Raw genomic sequence first — 23,760 nt, forward strand, 5'->3', positions numbered from 1 at the left:
GAGGAAGCACTACTAAACTCACCATTAAGATGTCTGTCTTCGGTTCGAACGGGATTGATAGGGTCGTTCCCGTGGAACCTGTACAGATGAATGTCGTACGGCTTCTGCAGCAGTGCAGGCACACTCTCCCAGTTAGGTGTGAGCCACTGCACGCCGAGGGCATCGTACACTCTCCCGCCGAAATGAATCAGCTGCGTCACAGGACCCCTCAAGCCTCCCTGGAAGTCGACCGGAAGAAAGAACTCCGGGTTCGAGTCGTAAGTCACTTTTCCGAAAGGGTTCCGCTGGACCTCTTTCACGATGCCGCCCTCCGAACTGAACACAGCTACTGGTGATCCCAGGTGGTCGCAGGCAACGTAGAACTTGTTATTCCCTTGTTGCATGTAGATGAGGTGGCCCAGCGTGTCGTAGATGAGAACAAATGTCAGGGAGTCCTTAGGATAGTGCATATGAGTTATTGCCTTCGGATGCTGGGGGTCCGCATAGATGAACTGCGTGATGTTACCCCTGTGGTCCTTGCGGGCAATAAGGCGATTCTGAGAATCGTACACGTACTGCACCTCATACTGGTGAAGCTCGAACGCGTGCACGAGCTGTCCCATAGCGTTGAACTTGAATTTTTCCTCTCCCCTCTGGACGATGAAGCCACGGACATCCACGAGATAGAGTTCAATGTCGCCGTAGCCGATGAGTCTGTCTCCGTCGTCGTGACGAAGCGAAATCTGCCGAGGTCCTTCCCAAAGAGACTTCATGTTGCCGTTGATGTCATAGATAAATCTCCAAGACTGCGCTCCGGACACTTCCTCCAAAAAGCCGTCCACGGTGTAAGTGTAGTTGCTTGCATGGCTGCTTCCATCTTTACCAATCTTAGTGTGGACATGCTTGATTCTACTCCTGTTGTCGTACTGCAGACCGAGCGAGAAGATCTCCTTGTTCCACAACGTTATGGCCAACACGACTAGCCTGCCGTACGTGTCTGTGCCGATGGTCTTCGAGTACTGCCTGGCTTCGTCCTGAATGAAGATGCTGTTCAGTTTGGGCCGATGCACCAGGAACTGCTGAACTTGGTCCAGAACACCAGACTCGCTGTTGTAGCGGTATTTAGTTGTCAGTGAGGTCTTTCCGTTGATCTCAACCTCGACGGATGACAGCCTGGCATCGTACTGGTAGCGGAACTTGGCGCCGTCCAGTCCACTTCGGCTATTGTAACGATGGCGCTCTTCTTTCAAAAGCGACCCGTGGTGACGGTAGTCGACCCTGAAGTCCAGGCTAGGTACGTTCTTTGTGATGCTCTTGACGAGTGCTGTGCTGTTGTGGTAGTAGAAGTCCGTCCTCTCGGGCCCGCACATTATACTCTCGAGCCGTCCTTCTTCTGTGTATGTGAAGACAACTCTTCCTTTGTTCTTGGGGAAGAATTTTGCGAGCATCTGGCCACGATCGTTGAAGTGGAGCACATAAGGATGTCCCACGCCTGGTGCTAGGTACAGGAGTTTGTAGAATCCGATCGAGGTTTGAGTGGCTATTTCGTGCTTGTGTCCGTTTGGAGTGATCACTGCTTGGAGACTTCCAGAAACATCGTACTGGAGGATGTAGCGGCTGCCGCTGGGAAGAATAATCTCAGTCGGCTGCAAAAAAGCAACGTAAGGTTAGAGATTTGGATGCTTATAAGTGAAAAAAAAAATAACTGCATAAATTCCGTAAGCCATAGTGCATAACCATAGAAATGCCCAAAATAAACCTAGGGATCCATGAATGTCAACATTTTCAAAGAAGCTGATTATTCAGAAGCGTGTTTTTCAATCTCATTACTGTTCACTAATCTAGAAAACTTCGAACCCTAAATGGAAATTATTAGTGTACCACTCTGGGCTCAAAATATTAATGTAGACACGGAGCTGATATGGTTGCTTGTCTTGCTTTGCACTTGATCTTCAATATCCTCAATTAGTAATTTAAAAATATTTAAGCTGACATTTTTGCAGTCATAGCATTTGTTATTTGAGAGAGACGCCTCATATTTTTCGAAAATATGACTTTATCAACGCAGATCTCATTCTTTTCGCCGGTGTACGGATTGACCACACATTTCCATACTTTGTAAATGTCGGTCTATAGAAATAGCACTTGGTGCGTGATCTACACTGTCTCCAGACAAAAAGTGGCTGAGTACTTTGCATTGTTAAACATTGGCAAAGCACAAGGACTCTCCCGTGCATCTTGATGAAGTTTTAACAAAGCAAATAAAATGCTCCACTCATAATTTAGCGTAACTGTTTCTTTCAGCTCTACCAGAAGCGCTGCTTACCACGCTGATGGGTCCATCGTCGTACTTGTACATGATTCCGCTGCCGTCGGCGTATCTGACATCGGCGAGGCGACCGCGGATGTCGAAGGAGTACTTCTCGCTGAGCTGGCCCCTCTCCCAGCGGATAAGACGACCGAAGCGGTCGTACTCGAGAGTGACAGCTGTGACGTTCTGCGTCGGCTGCCAGCTCAAGGGATGTCCCAGGGGGTCATAGTGGACGGTCAGGAGCCCGATCTGGTTTTTGTCGTACAGAGTCTCGCTGTACTGGTCCCGATCAAATTCAATGGCGAGAAGGATGTCTCCGTTCACCTGAAGAAACAGCAATGTCCTTTTTGAATAACATGCAACTAGCCGGACTCACTCAAGAAATGTCATACAAAATTTTAAACTCAAAGAAAAAAGAGCTGAAGAGTTCCTTCACTGTGACACAACTTTCAGCATGCTCCTATTGTTTAATTTTCGACTGCGTTTCATATTCTAACATTTGACGCTCCATGTCCCATGGCTTCCGTTTATAAATATGGTATTTGTTTTGACATAGCTTGTTTTTTTATATTCTAAATGTAATGCACAAGCAGAAGAAAAAAAAGTTCTTGCGCACTCGTGGGACATGACAACACACTTAAAAGAGCGTCGTAAAATAATTATATTTTATAACAAAACCTACAGCGTAGCACTCCGCATATTCTGAAGGATAAGCATGCCCGATTTGATTCTGATATGACAATATTAAGAACGAATATTTCAGTGCGCGAACTGTGAAGATGCTTCAAAATTATAAAAAAAGAAAAACGCGTTCGAATAATAATACCAGAGATATGTAGCGACACACTTTAGCCGAGAGAAATTTGTTTTAGTAGCTATATGTGAAAAATAAAAGCTGGAGTAGAATACAATGAAGGTGAGATGGCTAGGCCCCCTTCTCAAAATAAATGTAAATAAGGATATCAAAATAACAAAACACCAAACACCTAAAAAAAAAAGAAAAAATTTAATATTTTTTTTATTTGAATCTTCACTTAACTGCATGCATAGAGATCAAAAGAATTGACGAGCCTCGAGATTTTATACTAGGAGCTAACTCCCGGACTAGACTTCAGCGTCGGGCACGTTTGGCAAGAGGCGAGCATGATCTACGAAATCTGAGCACAAGCTGAGCCAAAGCACGACGGAGGACAGCATACTCGCATTTTGGCTGGAGTAACAAGAAAATACTACAGGTCTAGAGTCTTTTCTATTCTGACAGTCATTTATTTTACAATGAATCACAGTAGAAGCTATGAGCCATCAAAGTCAGTAGTCCAATGCCGTGTGAGTGTCACATGACCGTCCGGGGGGGGGGGGGGGGGGGGGGCAGCGACGGACGTGCCGCCTAGTCATGTGATTCATTCACAGTGCTGGATTGGCTGGGATGGCTCGTGCGGTCTGCCAATTATAAGGTGAAACCGAGTATACTACAGTGATGTCTCGTAAAATGGATACCTCTGTTTCCCCCCCAAAAAAAGCGTGGGTAATGTGAATGTTATTTGATATTCAGCCACGTAAGCAAGTATTTACCGAGTAAATTCTCAAAAATGTTGTTTATATGGTTGAATATCCATATGAACAGGGTCTGTATTAGTCGGTGACAAATTAAGACCCAAGTAGATGCCCCTCTTCCAGCACGCTCTCGTTGACTTCAGCCGTGCATTGAATGCCCGTGTGACGAAGTGTTAGTCAAGGCGGAAAGCTTGCCCGGAAGCCGGAGCATCTACTTAGTTCTCAACTTATAACCAACTATACACAAGTTTCCCTAGAGAGGGCAGTGACTGCCGCTCCCCCGAGCCGAAAGCAATATCCCTATGACTGACCTTCATCTTCCTGCCGACCTGCATGATCTGCTTCTGTCGGCCCTTGCCCTCTCGGCGCAGGTAGTAGCGCCACTCGAAGCGCTGGCTGACGTCGTCGCTGAGGATGGTGCGCAGCTTGGCAGGCACCGGAAACGTCTCTCCCAGCACGGGGCTCAGGTCCGTGATGACGGGGCTCGCCACGGTCTCCATGTCTCGCGAGCTCGCGTCCTCGGCCATCAGCAGCATGCTTCCGTCCGGAGTCTGGGTGATTCGTTCTTCGGACAGGCCTGGGGACAAGACCCCCGCCGTAAAATCAGACGGACGTGGCGGTAATGATGTCCGAAAAGCGAGGGACTCGTAGACCGTTCCCGTTAAGGCCCCTCTATACTGAAAGTAACGCGCACCATTGTACTCAGCTCTCCTCTTTGCCAACACCCTCACCTTCAAATATTTATTTTTCCCCTCACAGCAGGCGACACCATTGCCGAGCGTGCCGGGAGTGGAAAGAGACGAGTGCTGTGCCAGCGTTCCGCTGTGACTCGTACCGTCACATTGAAGACGAGTCTCCGTCGAACGCCGACGTAAGTCTTTCTAGTTGACTTTCTAGTTGACGTAGATGACTCAGCATTACGACCTCGTTATCGAGAGAGGTGTTGTTAAAGGACGCGAAAGCGGAAACGAAGGGTCTCCGCACTTGGAGAGGAGGTTCGCGTTACTTTTTCGTATGCAAAAGTTTTAATTCCAACAACTACCTTGCGGGCGCTGCTATCTTTGTCCAGTGGGTTGTGGAACCCGTCCCGCGCATGCGCAGCACGCATCTTTTGTGAAATATCGAATGCCTCGCACGCGTACAGAGCCCAGCTGCTCGAGATTTTTCGCCCGGATGGTAATTGCGCTGGAAACGTGTACAATGGCATGAAATACCCGCCCTGATAGCAGACATCGTTAGCGTACGTGAGGGTACCAGACAGAACGGCGTGAATATTACATCTTCAGATAGTTCAAACTAAACAAATAATTTTTTTTGCATTGAAAAAAGTAAACTGCCCAGCGACGAAAACTTAGTCTCCGTCAAGATATAGCCCTAGTTGTTTTAATAGGATGTCAAAGTTTCAAGACCTGCTGTCAACGAATTCGACAGTTATAAGCGACTTTTCTTTTCAAATTGTTTCATAATAAAATGATGGCCAACAAAGCCCGCTAATGCATGGAGTCAAATAGCGCCTGCTGCCAGAAACGGGCCATATTTTTTAATCAAAATTTTGCGAAAATAGCTTAAACCATTTGAGCAATATATCTCAAAGGGACAAAACTTTGTAATTTTGTCCCAACCCCTAACGTTACAATCTGGTGAAGTCTCCGCTTTCGTCAATGTGTAGATCATTTTTACGATATTAAAAACACGGTTCTGGTCTCTCCAAGACACCATACACTTTGTTTTATTATTGGTCGGAGCCAAACCAATTCTATAAGGGCACGTCTCGGCAGGCGCTATCAATTCACAAACTCATGCGTGCATGGTAGAGCCGCTCAAAGGGGTGCGCCCGCATTTGTCACTTTTCCACTCGCACCTATTGGAAAACCTTATACGCTCTCGTAAGGAGACAAATACATAACGGCTGTCATAAATTTGTGGGGTCTTTTATGCTAAGAAAACACTAACCACGAAACATTATTTCCCTACATAGAGCTGGCACACTTAGAAAAAAAAAAAATCTCTTGATATCTTACAACGAAAACAAGGTGACGCTTTTTGGGTTGACTCTACGGTTTCATAGTGTTCATCTCTAGTATTTCATAGTTTTTCCTATGTATGTTTTGTGGTCAGGTACGAGTAAGTTATTTTGTACCATGCCACCGCCAAAAAAGAGAAAAAATAATGTGTATATAGACCCTTTCAGGCAACATTTCATGGGCGCCGCCATCTTGGCGTCACGTGACCCTGCCGCCATAGTCGCCCTTCAGTTTCTCGCCGTTCCTCCGCGTTGTGTGCTGCACCGGCCACTACCGGAGCTTTGTTTTCGCGTTTTTTTACGTCCCGCGTTGAAATCGTGTGTTTTCTTTAGGTATTTTCTATATTTCGGGCTTTCATTTAATCATTTGGTATCTATATGTCAACATAGCTCTTGTATTTTCTTATTTATGAAATGGAATCGGACAGCGAATGGATCGACGATACAAGATTATGGCTTTAGAGACTATGTAAGTTCATCCCATTCTAACGTTTTCGTCGCTAATAAAGGGCAGTCAACACCATTGCGACATATGCAAATTTCAACTGACGCAGAGAGGCTATCGCAGTCGTGCTTCCCGCTGCACGCGCACGCTCGTTTCTGTAAAGCCGACTCGCATGTAAGCGATTTAGCGTGCGACGAGACGAGCGACGGCGACAACGACGAGAGTCAGCGACGAAGATTTCTTACTGTCGCCTGTTGCATCGCTCGGTTTTTTGGGTTTCTAGAAAACGTCGCTCACCGTCTTGGTCGCTTGCTCCCGTCGCTTCCATGTGGTTTGCCTCGTCGTGCGACTGCCCGAGCGGTAGCGAAACGGGTCACCGTCGCGTGTCTCGTTGCTCGCCGAATAGCTGGCACGCAGTTTATACTTAATATCGGGGCGCCAGTGCTTCAGTGCTGTGTGCATGGGAATTAATTGCGTATAAACCGCATGTAAGCGATTTGGCGCTTCGCTGTCGCTCAGTCAGTCGCGCGACGAGGCAAACCGAATGGAAGCGACGGAGCAAGCGACCAAGACGGTGAGCGACGTTTTCTAGAAATCCCAAAACCGAGCAATGCGACGAGCGACAGTGAAAAATCTCCGCTGCTCGTCTCGTCGCACGCTAAATCGCTTACATGCGGGTCGGCTTTACGGAAACGAGCGCGCACATGCAGCGAGAAGCACGACTGTGATAGCCTTACTGCGGCAGTTGCAATTTACATATGTCGCAATAGTGTTGACTGCCCTTTATTAGCGACCAAAACGTAAGAATGAGATGAACTTACATGGTCATTGAAGCCTCATAATCTTGTATCGTCGACCCATTCGCTGTCCGATTCCATTCCATAACTAAGAAAATACAAGAGCTATGTCGAAATATAAATATCAAATGATTAAATGAAAGTCCTTAGTATAGAAAAGACCTAAAGAAAATGCAAGATTTCAACGCGGAATGTAAAAGGACACGAAAACGAAGCTCCGGTAGTGGCCTGTGCAGCACACAACGCGGAGCAACAGCGAGAAACTGAAGGTCGGCTATGGCGGTCCGGAAAGCGCGCGAAGGGCGCGCCGACTGGTGGCAGCTCGAGCAACTGACTCGCTGAAAGCGTCTATAGAGCCAGAAGAAAAAAAGAAAAAAACACAGATGGGCAGTTAATGGCTTACAAAAAGAGACAGAAACTGTTGGAAACTCCAGCTTCACCGTGATTTTGACATCAAACTGACAGATGCAAGTAGTGTTCGTATTGTGTTTTGTTCTTGAGAGTGTGTCAATCGCGGGTTCTTGCCTTTCCCTGGTTCCCCATTTCCTCCCTTTCTTGTTCAGGCTATATATATAAATGGAGTATGTAGCAATAAAATTTCAGCTGTATTTGAGACTTCTTCCTGACGTTTGTTTGTTTTTGTTGTTGTTTGTTTTGTCACCTCTGTCCCGGGTAACACTACAATTATGTGCGTCGTCTAACTCTTAGTGCTTTCCCACTAGGAGAGTACTAGTGCAGTGAAGCGAGCTTTAGAGAACAAGTTCAGTTTTCAGACCATACGGGCTGCGCTTTATGCCTTTCTCTCCTTTGTTGACGTGCTCAAGAGTGCTCAGGCCATCCAATTAAAATAAAAGTACATAGTTACGTGGTTCACCATTCGTAGCACTGGATCAAAACAAGTGAAGATGTGCGACACCTTACACACTGTACTTAAAATTGCTGGGGAAACCTACTTGTTGCTGCATCAAAATATCGTTAAACAATCTGCTTGGAGGAAATATTTTGAAGGGCCATACAACCATAAATTATAGGGCATACTAAATTGGGTAAAACAAAATGTTTTATATTCCCAAATAAAACCAGAAGGCGGCCGAAATGAAAACAAATTTAAGTGGTTCCAAATAGAGGAACATGCTCCATGTATAGTTTAAATTAGATTTTTTAGCAAACTCTTTAGTCATAAGAAAATCAAAATATGGACCAAGGGATATTTTAAAGAACCATATTTTTAACAGTCATTTCATACTACACCAGCGTTATTTCTTTTTAGAAAACTTTTCAGTCATAAGAAAATCAAAATACGGTACAAAGGGCATTTAAATCAACCATGTTTCTAACAAGAACAAAAAAAAAATTAATCTAAGAGTCCCTCTGTTTATGTTTAAAATAAATCTGCGCATTGGAAAAAAAAAGCTAAAAATTAATCCTGGATCGTTATCGTACTGCAAACGGCGCCGGTTCACAATCGCCCCTTTTCCACCCGCTAATGGAGTACAGGTGCTGAACTCACCGATGCGGGTGGTGACGTCGAAACCCTTAATGAGCAACGACACTGGATCCTTGCAGTCTCGGGTCACCGTCACGGCGGCTCCCTTGGTGCTCAGGTTGTACGAGAGCCGGATCGTCTGACCACTCGGCGTGATGGCCTCGGTGAGGCGGCCGTATTCGTCATACCCATAGACAACAGACCTCCCCGAACTGTCAATCTTGCTGCGTACCAGTCCGGTACTCCCGTGGTAGTCGAACACAGTCTTGAAGTTGTCCGGAGTCACGAAGCTGTGCAGCATCCTCATTCTCGACATTTCGAGCTGGCATTTGCCGCCCTGCGTGTTCTCAATCGTCTTCACGTGGTTGCTGTGGTCCCTGAGGATCTAGATCTTGTTGCCCTCAGCGTCCGTGACGGTGCTCAGCTTCCCGAAACTGGTGTTTACGTTGTACGAGAACGTGTACACGGTTTTTCCGGTGAGGATGTGCTTGGTGGCAGTGTGCTGGCCGTGCCGGTTGAACAGGTGTACCTGCTGGGTCTCCGGCGAGTAGATCTCGTAGAGGTGCTGCTCGTTGGGCTTGGGCAGCGAGGCTGTCACGGAGCGGAGCCGCAAGTTGCCCTGGTCGCAGATGTGGAGCAAACCGTCGGGGCTTACCGTGATGGATGAGATTGTGCTCAGTTTCGACGTAGAAGCCAGGTAATGGTCTTCGTCGAAGCACTTGCAATTGAGCTCGAGGCACGAGCACTTGAGTTCGGCACCCGCGAAGCGCGCGATCCTGCCATCACTTCCCAGGACTCGGACGCGGTTCACGAGTTGAGAGTCCGACTCAGCGATGTAAAGGTCTCCATCAGGGGCGGAGGCGAGGCTTTGCGGTGCCTCCAGGAAAACGTCGGTGGCGAAGTCGCTTCGTTCGCGGCCCGAGGCCGACGGAGAGTGCAGAGGTCGCCCCGCCACAATCTTGATTCGCTTGTCAGGGGTTAGCCGCAGCACCATGTGATCATCCAGGATGTGAAGAGAATTGTCTAGAGGATTGATTCCCAACTCCGTTGGCCATCTTAGATTCACCTGAAATTCGAGAAAATAATATTGGTCGTACGTGCTTCCTAAAATGAAAAGAAGATACATTTTGGATTCCATGATGCAGGAGGCTCACTAGAATTACCTGAGTGAGTGAAAATGTTCCCATGCAAGGGATGGGTTTCCAGTGGTTCTTGTGGTAATGGTCCCCAATGAGTGTATGAATGATGCCATGCCTGTCCACCATGCGAATGTTGGTTCCATCGGCAATATACAGCTCGTTGTGCATTGAAATTGCGATGCCTGTTTTAAAAGAAAGATGATAAAGCAGGTTACTAGTTCATTCGGCAATAGTTATTTATTTCAATTTATTTTAAATACCCTTAAGCTCTCTTCCCATTGGAGAGGGGAGAGAGCTGTAAAATATTAACTATAAACTGCAGATATTAGTAATAGCATCTTTAAACAAAACAATATCCGTGATGTTAGCAATCGAGGCGGGAAGGTAGTTCCAGTCTATAGATGTTTGTGGCATAAAAGGATATTGAAATAATGAAGTTTTAAACTTTGGAATACCAACCTTATGGCTATGATCAATGCGAGCAGATATGTAGAATGGTGGAGTAATTAGTTTTTGATGAAGGGTTACATTTTGAGGAAATATTTTATAAAAAGACGCAAACGAGAGATTTTTCGGCGGTGAATTAGTAACGACAGATTTAAAGTATTTTTCAACGTAGTAACGCTGGCAGTGCGATGATAGTTTGTAAATATAAAACGAGCTGAGCAGTTTTGAATGGATTCAATAAGAGCAATTAGTGACGAGTGAGCGGGGTCCCACACAGCAGCAGCATATTCTAATTTCGGACGGATGAGGGTTTCGTACAGGGTTAGTTTTAATCCTAACATACAGTCCTAATCCTAACATACAGTTAGCACTGTTAATTATGTGTTCAATATGAATCTTCCAAGAAAGGTTACAAGTCATATGAACACCAAGATATTTGTAAACGTACACTGAAGCGAGGGGATTGCTGTTGATGAGTATGACACACTGGTTGAGCATGTGACATTCTCATTGATTTGAATTTGTCAGTGTTTAGTTCCATTAGCCACTGGTTACACCAAAGTGATATACGATTAAGGTCAGATTGTAGAAGAATAGTGCCAGATATGTCGGTTATTTTCCAGTATAATACGCAATCGTCGGCAAAGAGGCGAATAGAAGACAAGTTCTGCACCAAGTGATTAAGGGAAATAAGAAAGAGTAGCGAGCCAAGCACCGATAAATGTGGGCACCCGAGGTGACTGGAAAAAAACGCGAATTCGTATTATTAGCAGTAACGAATTATAGGTGGTTAGTTAAAAAGGCATGATTCCAATTTAATATACAGGAGTCAATGTTAAGTGATTCTAGTTAAAAAAGATTAATTAGGATAAAAATAGACAAGATTAAATCATTTAAAAAAGTGAAAGCCGTTTACAACTCCCTGTAAACCCGAATTAGAGCGCAGCTCTTGAGGAGGAGGAGGAAAGGGTACTGGGGGGTGAAGTCACCTGGGGGGGTCACGTGACCTTGGGGAGTCACGTGACCATGCCGATGATGTCATCAGTGACGTCACTGATGACGTCATCAGTGACGTCACTGATGACCTCACCGGCATCCGCATCGTCATCATCACTGATGACGTCATCAGTGACGTCACCGGCATCTGCATCGTCAATCGTCATCATCACTGATGACGTCATCAGTGACGTCACTGATGACGTCATCAGTGATGATGACGATGCGGATACCGGTGACGTCATCGGGGAGGTCACGTGACCTCGACGGGGGTCACGTGACCCTGGGGGTGGTCACGTGACCTGGGGGCGTCCCGTGACTTCGGGGGGGGGGGGGGGGTCACGTGACCTCGGGGGTCACGTGACTTTAGGTGTCACGTGACCTTGGGGGTCACGTGACCTTGGGATGACCTTGGGGGCCACGTGACCTTGGGATGATCTTGGTTACGCCGACGCCGACGCCGCTCAAGCCGGGAACGGGCCCCTAAGAGCTGCGCTCTAAAATAGACAAGATTAATTAGACTAAAAATACTTTGGTGCAATCATTGAGGTAATTAAGAGCCAACCAGTATTATCAAAGGTTATTCACTAACAAAAAGTTAGGGTGCGAAGGAGCTAGTGGAGGCTCATATTTAAGATTGATTCACTCTTTTTTCTCTTAGAAAACATTTGAAACGTTGTCAAACCTTTTGGATATGCGAGCTTGGCGTCTCTTGCTGGTCTACCATCTCCACAGAGCAATTTGTCGCCGGGAAGGCACTTGGCACCATTTCCAACCACAACCATTATGTTGTTTTTCACATCTGAAATGTCCTTGTAGCTTACAACTTGTAGAATTTGGTAGCGCTCAGGGTCAGATATGTAGAGCCTGCTGTCAGTGGGGCCTACTGCCAGATGGTATCGGTACGCAACCTGGGCAGCACTGCAAAGAAGGAAAGCGAAGAGTTAAAATAATAATAACAGGCTTTAATAATAATAAACTTTATTTTGACTCAGTAGCCTTGGCTGGTGGGGCAAACGGAGATCTGACGCCGCCTGACAAGGCTCCACCAGCCGTCTACATTGTTCAGTAGCAGAGGGGAAGGAAAAAAATAATATAATAAAAAAATTAAAAAAGTAATTTTCAACAGCATTCATAAAATGATAGGACAAAGCCAAAAATGTCAGCGCTAGTAGTAATATAAATACAGACAACACTCGGGTACCATCGAAGTCAAAATTAGCTACTACTACTACTAGCTACTAAATACTAGTAGTTGCCCTAAAAACTGGCAATACATTGATCTCCCATTTCTGCCGCTGTAGTTTTCTCAGTGCCAAATATACCAATAACTTGATTGCATAAATAAAGGAAAAATAATGAAATACGTAATCCAGAAGAGCATAATGTTTGTAGACAATATCTGGAGTTTCTTTCCAGCTCTTCATGTGCACACATTTTCGAAATTTTGTACGATGCTATAAATAATGAATGAAACTAAAACATCATCAAAACCTATTTAACTACTGCGAATTCGGGGACACTACCCAGAAAAGTCAACTTCTGTACCGCGTGCTTGATTTTATTCAAATTTGCAGTCAAAGTTCATATGAGTGGCAAGCCCATCCCTGCCAAATTTCATTGTCTGATGTCACTTTCTGAAACTTGTTACAAATGTTACAATATGGAAGTCAGCGTGTTTGCTTAGAAAAATTTTGAATATAAAATACAAATTTGTGATTTTTATGTGTAATTAATATAGTCATAGGAATGCCCGTACACATACCCCAGCTAGTGATTTAGCTATATTGCATTGTTTTTCATAAGTATAACTCCTTAAGAAGATTACATTTGTTTTTTCATGTCTGCACTTTTTTACAAATGTAGTTTTTTAGCATAAAATATTGTTAAAGTAACCAAACAAACCAGCCAGGCATGTTCCTCACAAAATTCCATTCCAGAAAACCACCTAAGAATAATTCTCTATCGTGCAATAGGAAAACGATAGTTTTCCTAAAGTGAAATTTATGCCGAAGAGTGGAACGGAGATAAATGCATTTAAAGTGCTCCAACCCCTACCTTTTTTTTAGCATCAATGAACCAAAAATAATTTATAAAAAAATAACTATATAGTGCAAACTAATTAAACTTTCTGGGAATACTCTCTAGATGCTGGTGGATGTAAATATGGCATTTTTTCAAAATCAACTTTTTTTGCAGAAAATATTTTTTTCTGGGTAGTGTCCCCCCCTTAAGCAGTCACTAAAAGCAGTGGTGTTGAATACAACGGTGCCCATTTTGAAACTGTCGTTTTGATCACTCTTCTGTCAAAACCTGTTGTCACTCAAGAGAACTCTTGAATCGTCGAAGTTATCTAAAAGAAATACTTATATGAACAAAAACATGCATTTTAATCACAATCAGAAAAAAATGAATGAAAATCACAAAGAACAACCTTCAATGCAAGAATATTCTCCACTGTCATTCTTCATTGCCAGGGGTCACAATAAACAGTGGAATAACCAGTGGAAAAGGAGGCTTACCTGAGCTCCACAATGGTTTGGACTTTCCCATCAATGGTAATTTGGCGGATGAGGTTGAAATCGCCGACATAGATGGAGCCATCGGGAGAGGATGCCAAAGCAACTGGAGCTAGGAGTCTCTGGTCTTTAGCCAGGCCATTGCATTGGAGGCAGTGAAGTGGTCTTTGCTGTCCGTCTCCCATGGCAGTCAAGAGCACTTTCGGCTTGTTTTTCAAATAAATGTTGGTTCCATCTCCCTTTTGCAAGATACCTTATAAAAAAAAGGAAAAAATAATGATTAAATCTTACCCCCTGAGGAAGATTCAGATGTAAAGACCAGGTATAGCCACATCGCTTTCTTAAGGCCACATTATTACCATTATAGTTTATCAATCTCAAAACCATGTGGATGCACTTCCTCCATTATATTTGCTTCTTGGACACTTATTTTTGCTTGAAAGTTTGATTCTATTACATTGCATTTTTGTTGACAACCTACAACAGTCACCTGCTATAATGCATCATCTTTCTTTACTGTGTTCATCATGGACTCTTTGCAGCAGAATCTCTAAACGGAACCTACTCATGTGCACATGTGTTTGCAAATTATTATTTGCAAACAAAAAACAATTTTTTTGTCCAGCTAGCAATACCATTTAAATGAATTCTACTAGTTTAATTTGTTAAAAAAAAAGAAACAAATCGAGATATTTTTCTCGTCCCAGAAGGACAATACTTAGCAGATGCCTCAATGTGCATGTGGCAGGCACAACTTATTAGAGGGAGTATTTCGTAAAGATTATGTACTTTTCTGTCTCTGTACCAATTTCATGAAAAAAACAAAATCCATGCCTTTTGAAGAAAAGTAGAAAGCTTTCACCAGAAGTGCCTATTGGCTATAAATAAAAAGCACTTGTACCTTCATGAAAGTTGTACCGATGGTGTATGTCCAGATTCCAGCCGCCGATCTCCGAAATGCTCATGTCGTGGCCACTGACCTGGGTTGCTTGCACTTCCCAGATAACAGCAGGGCAGTTGTTGTACTCATAGCCAACATACACTGAAACAGAGTAAGAAAACAGAGTCAATACTACAGCATACCCTTGTAACTTGGCTCAAACTTGAAAAAGGTGGTTTGGAATGTGCCCACAAGATTTAGAAGCTACTGCTGGATCTCATTTCTGTTTAGGGGCAGGAGCTAGCCATTGAATTTTATAACAGTGCTGATAAAACAGGTACTCCTGCAGACCTCTCCACAATATCCATAGGAAAACCATGGGACCCAATGTCATGAGGTTATCATGAGGATATTCTCCAGCTGTGTCATCTACCCGGTATAATACTGTTTCCTTGATAGCATCAGAATTGAAGATAATTATTCAAAAACATAAAATTAGATCTATAATGTGGGCTACTTGGAACATTCATATGCTTTACCGACAACACAGTGAAACATCTACCATTGCATCACTCTAATATCTGAGGAGAAAGACGGCAAAACACCAGATGATTCTCTGCAAAAAGTTTGAAGTCAGAACATCTCATATTCCTCGGACTTCAAAATAATGGGATATTTTTGGGTTTGGAGAACACCTTTTTAAATCTCAAGATTTGTTTGCTTCCACAGCTCCTCAGCTAGGCACCAGATTACGGAAGCAGCAGTGGGCTCAACATGGCAAAGTGCATGTACATTGCCAATTGCTTGACAGAAGACAATGAAAGCCTGCCCACCTGTAGCAATGGCCACGCCATACACCTTCTGTCGGTAGACATTCCTTCGATTCCAGGCATAGGTGAACTTGATGCCTGGGTCAGCCTCAAACTTCTTCTCAAAAAGGATGCCCTCAATCGAAATCTTGAGGTGGATAAGCCTCAGGGTCAGGGGAATGGTTTCTGGGGTGAGCTGGAGCTGAATGGTGGACAGGTAGCCACCTGCACGGCTGCTGTGGTAGACAAGGTGCAGGGCGGTTCCAGGAATGGCGATGCTCTCCTGTACGACCTGAAATGCAAAACATAGCATTAACAAAACGAAGAGGGTTGTGACAAGCCAGATTCAAACTACACGAACAAAAAGAAGCATGGCAGTAGGAGACAACTTTGACTGTACAAATAAGTACTGATGTTGTAGGGCCCCAAACGTTAAAAGTGCAGTTATGAATAGCTGTATTCATTAATCAAGAAGTTATGTAGCTGATAAAATCAAGTCCCATATTCAAATATACACCAGTTTATATTTCATTTCACCTATATTGTTTCACAATATTGTTTACATAATCTCTGGGGTGAGGAACTGAGGTAGATGAGGAGACGAGGGCATGTGGCGACGTCACAAAGTTGTGCTCTGATTGGAAGGCCAATGGGTAGATGCGAAGGCTAGCTTCCTTTCTTTCTGCCCGCTGTCTTCCTCCAATAACAGCAAATAAGGGTGTTGTCTGCGTCTTGTGCAAAGTCTGGCATTCAAAAGCTGGAGACCGGCGTTTGGCGTTTGAGCGCCAGACCCTGTGCGAGGAAAAGACAATGTTGTTTTTCTCTTTCTCTGAAGGAAGAAAACGGGTATAGACTAAGGAAGTTAGCCTTTGCATCTACCCAGTAATCCTTCCAATCAGAACTTGCCACTTTTGATGTCACATTATGTTCTCATTTTCTCCTCTCCCTCAGTTTCTCTTCATATAGGTTTCTCCACTGCTTTACTTAATCGATGCCAAGGCTGGGAGGGATTTCTCAGCTGCTGTTATTCAAGTCCATAAGAGGTTTCTCATGATCGAAAAGTTTTTAGACTCCTGATCTAATCAAACAGGTGGCCAAACATGGTCGCAATTAAAGCCTACCTGTGACTCGGCCAGGACAGCGCTTCGTTCTGGGCACCCTCCTTGGAAGCCATGCTTCCAGGTAGCGAGGACAACGGGTTTCATTGTGTCATAGTCATGGTCAGTGCAGGCGAGTGGCCGATGGTCCAGGGCTTTGGCGCTGTCGATGTTCATGACAACGCGGTTGACAATCACAATCTCATTCCATGGGACCATGACTGTACGCTCATGGAGGCCGAAGGGGTCACGCCGAAACTGCAGCGTCACTGCGCCACCACCATTGACCATGAGGTCAAACCTAAAGAAAGAAAAAATGTGGAGTGTAAAGGTCTGACCGCAGTGATGCTGCCTGACAGTTGCAATGATAATGACATGAAAAAAGATTTGCATTAATATCTCTTTTAGTAAAACAATTCTGCCGCCCCTTTGTTTAGGAAGTCAAAAGAAGACAGGTAGGGGGCTGAGAATAGAAAACGGTGCATCACAAAAAGTCCTAAGAAAGTTTCTATATTGCAGTCAATCGAGGTTTTGCGAGAAAACTTGCATATATGCAAGTTTCATCATGGGACTTAGTTTCTTTAGATATATCTAAAGAAACTAAGTCCCATGATGAAACATCAGCTTGAATCCTATGTGCTTTCTGCACAGCACTTCTTGGTTTGTTACCATTACACATTTTGATAAAATAAGGTTTGATACTGAAAGAGGCAATATATCAACCGCAGTGAGAGGGTTATTTAATGGACTTTCCAATTTTTATTACACTTCTATTTATGTCATATTGTTTCGGTTTCCATAACTTCAGTTCATTCTTCACAACTGCCTCTTATCTTACTACAATACCCTTAGAAAAAGACTCAGTTCAAACATTCACACAATAATTGCATGAGCATAAAAAGATTTGCTAATCTCATCAGCATTAAAGAGAGTTCAAAAGAATGAAGTACTAACTTGATTGATAACACTTTTGGGAGGTAGTATGTTTTGCCTCTGTCAAACATACATCTGAAAAGATTTTTCTATCAAGTTAGTAATCTTCTTTGTTTGAACACTCTTTAACACTGTCCAGATCGGATAATTAGCAATTGTTAAATCATGAAATCTCAGAGTGCCTGAATAGAACAGCAGGTTTAACTTTATGTCTGTACAACAGTGTTAAATAATTCTACATAGTGAACTACCAACTCACCAGCCAGAATCTCTTGTCACAGTGAAGCCAAACGAAGGATCACCGGCGATTCCAACCCTTATGCCCATTAATGGGCTCCCTGAAAAACTTATCACTTGTCCTCTTATGACAGATGCACGGCTGAAAAAAAATTAACACAATTCACAACCTAAGCTTAGGCACCCAGTTTCTAACACAGAAGCTTCGTTACATTAGAGGAGACTATGAGACACTAGAACAATATTTTAGTTTCTGAGGGAGGCATTAACATAAAAATCAGTATCACATGTATGTTCCTGAAAAGGGTGCTCTCCCCTTAGCATCAATGTGATGCAGAGAAGCAGTATGCAGAAAGTCTATCTCGTCTAAACCGACTTGACTGAACAAGTTTCAAACTGGAAAAGAACTACCTGGTACTACCAGAGTAAAGCTGCAGAAATAGCACTATTTTGAAAGTTTTTAGTTCTGTATTAATTGTGTGTCTATTAAATTATTACCACTTCTACAACTATAAAGGCTAACATATTGATAGGATCTCATTACCTAGCTTCCTTCTTTCACTAGCTAGGAGGGTAGTGAACAAAGAAAAAAAAATGGCAAAAAGAAGAAATGGCTTTGCAAGCCCTCCACTTAGAGGGGAGCAAACTACCAAAGAGAATGTGGTGGAAAAAAGGAGAAAATGTGAGAAAAACCTGGAAAACTAGGTAAGTTTTCGTTTGTGTTTTTCCATCAGTAGACACATTTTCAAGTATTAAAGCAAGCAAGCACAAGCTCCAACGCAGTTAGTGATGGACGTTTGTCATGCAGAAAGAAATCACTTGGACTGGTGTGGACCTACCTGGCATTGAAACGATTCCATAGCACACTGAAGCGACAGATGGAGAAACAGAGTTTTGGTTATTATGCTCAGGGGGAAAAATGAAGCACGCATCTTCGCAGGCAAGTTAGGCAGGTATGGCTTTTTCATTCGCATGCAGTGAGTTGAAGCACAATGTCCTCAAGCTGAAGCATCTGTATGAATTATTGGGCAGGCATGAAAACAGTATGAGGTCTGCATCAGAGGTTGCTGCAAAAGCAAGTGCTAATAAAAGGAGTAAAATTTAAACATGACATTTAGAAAGCCTAGCAGCAGTGTTTCTTAAAAATCCACCAGAATGACTTAAAATAGAGAATATAAATGAAAAATATAGAATCATTTGGCAGCATTAACCAGCAATCAACTTCTTAGAGAAGGGGTAAACTTTTGTTGCTGCTGTTATAAATGTTAGAGCATTCAATGTGAAGAATGAAGGGCAAAAAAATGGCTAATTGGTTCATGTTCAATCAGGTAAAAGTACAAAAAACGAGGACAAGGAAACCAAAACAGCACAAAGAGCTTTTGCCTTGTCTTCCTTGTCCCCATTTTTCTGAGGAACTTACATCTGAATGAAGAATGAAGAAAAGCCTGTCTGCTTGCTTGTTTTCTAGAACACTGATATTTTTAACACAGTTGCTTTTCAACTGATGTATAAAAAAAATCATGGATTCATGCTAAAGACTGCTCAGATTGTATTTACAGATAGCACTGTTTATTCAGATATCCACTGAACCTAGACTATCACAGGCTTTTTCAATAGCACAAGATGAACTTCAGTGAAAGACAGTAGAAGGTACATTCTCATAAAGGGACTTAATAATTTAAGGACTGTAAAGCAGGGTTGAGAAAACTGTAAGCTTACCTGTTGTTGAAAGAATCCTTGCGAGCATAACTCTGCACTGAGTCCTCTTCAATGAGGAACTGCATCCTTTGAAAGAAGGAAGCCGTGACAGCTGGAGGCTGTTTTCGTAGCAAGATGTCGAGCGGGTCAGACGACGAGAAGCACAGCGGATTGTTGGTGCATGCTTTGTGAGAGCAGCACTCGCTGTCGGCACAATCAGTAAGGCCATCTGCAGAAGAGAATTAAAACCTTCAGAAGAAGCCATGTTCTTTTGCCGAGCTAAATCTGAAAATTCTTGGTGACATTGAACATCTTTAAAAAATTTAGTGGGAAAATATTTTCTGTCACAAGGTTATTACCAGAAAGAATCTAATTTTTGAAGAACCAAGAATGTCATTCTAACCTGCTACAGACCTATATTGATAGAAGCTGAGCAAAATACTTTCATTTGGAAATGTATGTAAACAGAATATAAAATGTATCAGAAAAAAAAAAAATGGTAAGGGTGCAGGCGAACTGGCGAATATTAACCATGTTGAATTACCTAACCTGAGACTGGGGTAGAGAAGAAACATCAAATCGTAGAAGAGACAGAAAAGTTCGAGCTGTCGTCTTGTCTATTTTCTGTCTCTTTTATGTTTTAATGTTTTTTCTCTACCCCTGTCTCAGGCCCATTCAATATGGTTAATAAGACGTATGTTAGCAAAGGCAATGTTGACAGACAAATTTTGAATGAGCCTGTTTTAAGAGGGAAATAATCTAATATACTGAAGTACAGATATGATTACCTAACAATTATTAGCTTCTGCGATACTGCACAACATGAGGTAACATGTGCGAAGTAGAATGAAAAATATATCTTCTTTATGCATTTTGTTATCTGGGGGTGAAGAACCCCTGTGTTATGAATACCTGTGAACAAGAAAATCATAAATCAGCACAATAGCAGCATTTGGAAGAACACAACGAAGAGCTCACAGACCTGGCTTACTCTTAGCATACATTGGAAAACGAAAAGTGCCCCTTTATCCTTTTTTTTTCTATACAGGCTAGCATTTGATGAGGAAATCTGATTTCCATCCTAAAACATGTTTGTTTTCTGCCGGGTTAGGTTCTTCGAACACAGACTTCTCAAACGACAATAAGGACACTCACCAACATTCTTGCCACCACTTGAATGAGTGTTAATCTTTTGCAATAGTATAGTATTGATTTCCAAGGACAAATCATAAGTGGGATGGTTCTACAAAGTCAAGAATTGAGGGCACGTTTCTTACCATGATCATTGTCAATGCGGTCGTCGCAAGTCTTCTCCATAGGAATGCTGCAGTCAGGTCCGTCCCAGCCACTGTTGCATCTGCACTGCCAATCACCGTCGGACATGACGCAGTCCCCGTGGCTGCTACAGCTGCGTGCACATCCCTCTGAAACAGAAAAGAGCAGCACATGCAAGTATGTAGCGTGATCAACTTTCACCAGACAAAATGTCACAACTTTCAGGGCATCAACATAAAAATATTTAATCTTAGACTGCAATAAAAAGGTTCTGTATATGAAGCAAAAACATTTCTAGTACTACCAGATATGGTTGCAAGCATTTAATAACTGACCTCTTTTCAAGACAGGGGTGTTAAGTCATCAGTTATTTATGATTATTCTGCTGCAGCCTTAATGCCCTAAGTCACCTCAGGTAGTCCTAGTCAGTAACTATACTTCGAACCAGTATCATAACTTCCGATCTATGGTCGCCAGACTATACATGTCTAAAAGTTGGAATTTTATACGGTGCAGACTATCTGTGTAAACTAGACAAGAATTTGTTTTTCCAAGATCGTCCATTATGATGAGACATGGTGGATATTTTGAATGACAGATGATATTAATGATGATTTCTGATGATACATGCTTTTTTGTGTGTGCCATAACAAAGCAGGCACTTCTTAAGGTCTTGAGTGTATGTGAATTTTAAGCAGTCCGCACCGGGTGTAAACTGCTTTAAAAAAAATCTTTTTTTCAGTCAAAACTTTTTTTATTGGATTATACACCGAACGTAGACTATAATCCTGAAAAAAGATGGTGTATCGTGGAATTGAGATATCTAAGATCGTACCCAGGGTGCAGTGCCGGCCATTCCAGCCCTGAATGCAGAGGCAGGTGCCGTTCTTGCACTGCCCGTGTTCCACACAGCGGATGTCACATAGCTTTTCATTGCACTTGGCACCGGTCCAGCCCTCGATGCAGATGCACTCGCCTCCCTGACACCTCCCGTGCGAGCCGCAGTCAAGGTCGCACTTCTCTGTAAAGTTCCACCACCACATCACACATCAGTCAACCCTTTAAGCCTGTTCACAATACACCGCAGCACTAACCTGGTGCTAGAAACAAAGCGCTATATACACAGTACTATATACACAGTGCCATAGCAATCACTGTAGATGCCACAATATAAACAGAGTGCTATAGACACAGTGCTATAGGCAGTGCTATAGACACAGTGCTACATACACGGAGCTACATGCACAGAGCTACATACACAGAGCTACAGACACAGAGCTACAGACACAGAGCTACAGACACGGTGCTATAGACACGGTGCTATAGACACGGTGCTATAGACATGGTGCTACACACACAGTGCTACAGACACAGCGCCACAGACAACATTACAGGCACAGCATTACAGACAGCACTAAAGACACTGTGCTACAGACAACACTACACGCTCAGTGCTACCGACATAGTGCTACCGACACAGTGCTACCGACACGGTGCTACCGACAAGGTGCTACCGACACAGAGCTACCGACACAGAGCTACCGACACAGAGCTACCGACACAGTGCTACCGGCACAGTGCTACCGGCACAGTGCACCCGGCACAGTGCTACCGGCACAGAGCTACAGGCACAGAGCTACCGGCACAGAGCTACCGGCACAGAGCTACCGGCACAGAGCTACAGGCACAGAGCTACAGGCACAGAGCTACAGGCACAGTGCTACAGGCACAGTGCTACAGGCACAGTGCTACAGGCACAGTGCTACAGGCACAGTGCCACAGACACAGTGCCACAGACATGGCACTTTCTTGTTGCAATTTCACATTGTAACAAGACAACATATACTCAGCACCAACCTTGGGAACAATCTGGTCCTGTCCATTGGTCGTCACAGACGCAACGCTGGAGGTCCAGGTCAAACTGGCCGTGTCCAAAGCAATCTGGCAGGCAGCGGAGGGCATCGCTGTCTGGCTCGCTGCAGTCGCTCTTCCAGCCCTTCCGGCACAGGCACATGCCACTGACGCAAACTCCGTGACCGGAACAGTCAGGGTCCAAGCAGTCGACTGTAACCGCGAGCAAAAGAAATTGTGTTTATCAGGTTTTCTGGACTGTTCGCGAACTATCCACAGACTATCTATAGGGGCGGACTCTGCAAGGACCTGTCTTTTCAAGATTGTTAATTAAGATGAGACTTGATGGGTGTTTCAAAATCATCATTTTTAAATCAATAATGATGACTAATAACGGGGCATTTTTCAATGTGTGTTGTGTATAAATTCTTTTTAAGTGCGGACCAGCATGCAATAAGTGCAGACTATAGCCCTAAACATAACAGTGAATCAATCATGCATGACCACGCTGGTTCAACGTAAATGTAGAAGTATATAAAATATAGTGGCCCTAGATTGGAAAAACTTATTAATTGTATAGTTGGTCTGTGAACTTAATTCTAGAACTGGCTACCCTGCAATCTAGGCATTGAACAAGGTTTCCATGATAAAGCCCCCCCCCCCCCCCTTTTTCAGTTGGCACTGCTTGCGACCTAATTTTTGACCAAAAACGGGGCAAGTAGAAGACAGTTAACACGTGTTTGAGAGCTCATGGTTAAAAAATGTATGTGCCGGAAAATCGTAAAAATCGATGACACTCTTGGAGGGCTGAAGATAAGACAGGGAGCAACTCTTGCAGAATTTTTCTTATGTAGTTTCCCAGCTGAGGAGAACTGCATATTTGTTCGAATTACTCCTATAACAGTGAGAAAACTGTCAGAACGCACCGAGCTAACTGAGCTTCGCCCCCCACGTCAGCTGCTACTCTTAGGGGTGGGAAGCGGCAAAACTCAATGCGCGCACCCGTCGGAAGTGGTAAAGCATAACGCCAACGCGCCAATGCAAAGCATGACGCGAGTGGTCCAGAGGAAGCGTAACAGCATGAAGGAACATGATTGATATGATAATCAAGAAATCTTATAAGAAGTAGAAAACTGGCTCTCTTATCACAGGAAGCCGCTTTCCAATTATTTTTCGATGTGTCTCTTAGCGAATTCAATCCCGTTGTTGCTCGCGACGTAGCGGAGATGGTGGCATCGTCGTCTAAAAGTTGAGGTGATGGCATGGCCAGTGCGGTCAAGGAGC

General features: G+C 43.7%; 1 protein-coding gene across 1 annotated transcript in view; it reads right to left on the reverse strand.

Annotated features, from left to right (window-relative positions):
- Window positions 1–23,760, reverse strand: part of LOC120848855 (teneurin-m-like) — a 65,865-nt gene that overhangs the window by 4,831 nt on the left and 37,274 nt on the right. The window contains 15 exon segments of the mRNA XM_042289912.1: window positions 23–1,625; window positions 2,306–2,614; window positions 4,156–4,421; window positions 8,620–9,661; window positions 9,759–9,916; window positions 11,863–12,098; window positions 13,700–13,949; window positions 14,598–14,738; window positions 15,410–15,677; window positions 16,507–16,783; window positions 17,675–17,794; window positions 19,372–19,579; window positions 20,628–20,774; window positions 21,461–21,646; window positions 22,483–22,689. Coding sequence (XP_042145846.1) covers window positions 23–1,625; window positions 2,306–2,614; window positions 4,156–4,421; window positions 8,620–9,661; window positions 9,759–9,916; window positions 11,863–12,098; window positions 13,700–13,949; window positions 14,598–14,738; window positions 15,410–15,677; window positions 16,507–16,783; window positions 17,675–17,794; window positions 19,372–19,579; window positions 20,628–20,774; window positions 21,461–21,646; window positions 22,483–22,689 — 5,418 coding nt within the window.

This window comes from Ixodes scapularis, unplaced genomic scaffold, assembly GCF_016920785.2.
Source record: "Ixodes scapularis isolate PalLabHiFi unplaced genomic scaffold, ASM1692078v2 PGA_scaffold13__105_contigs__length_92229423, whole genome shotgun sequence".
NCBI classification, from domain to species: domain Eukaryota; kingdom Metazoa; phylum Arthropoda; class Arachnida; order Ixodida; family Ixodidae; genus Ixodes; species Ixodes scapularis.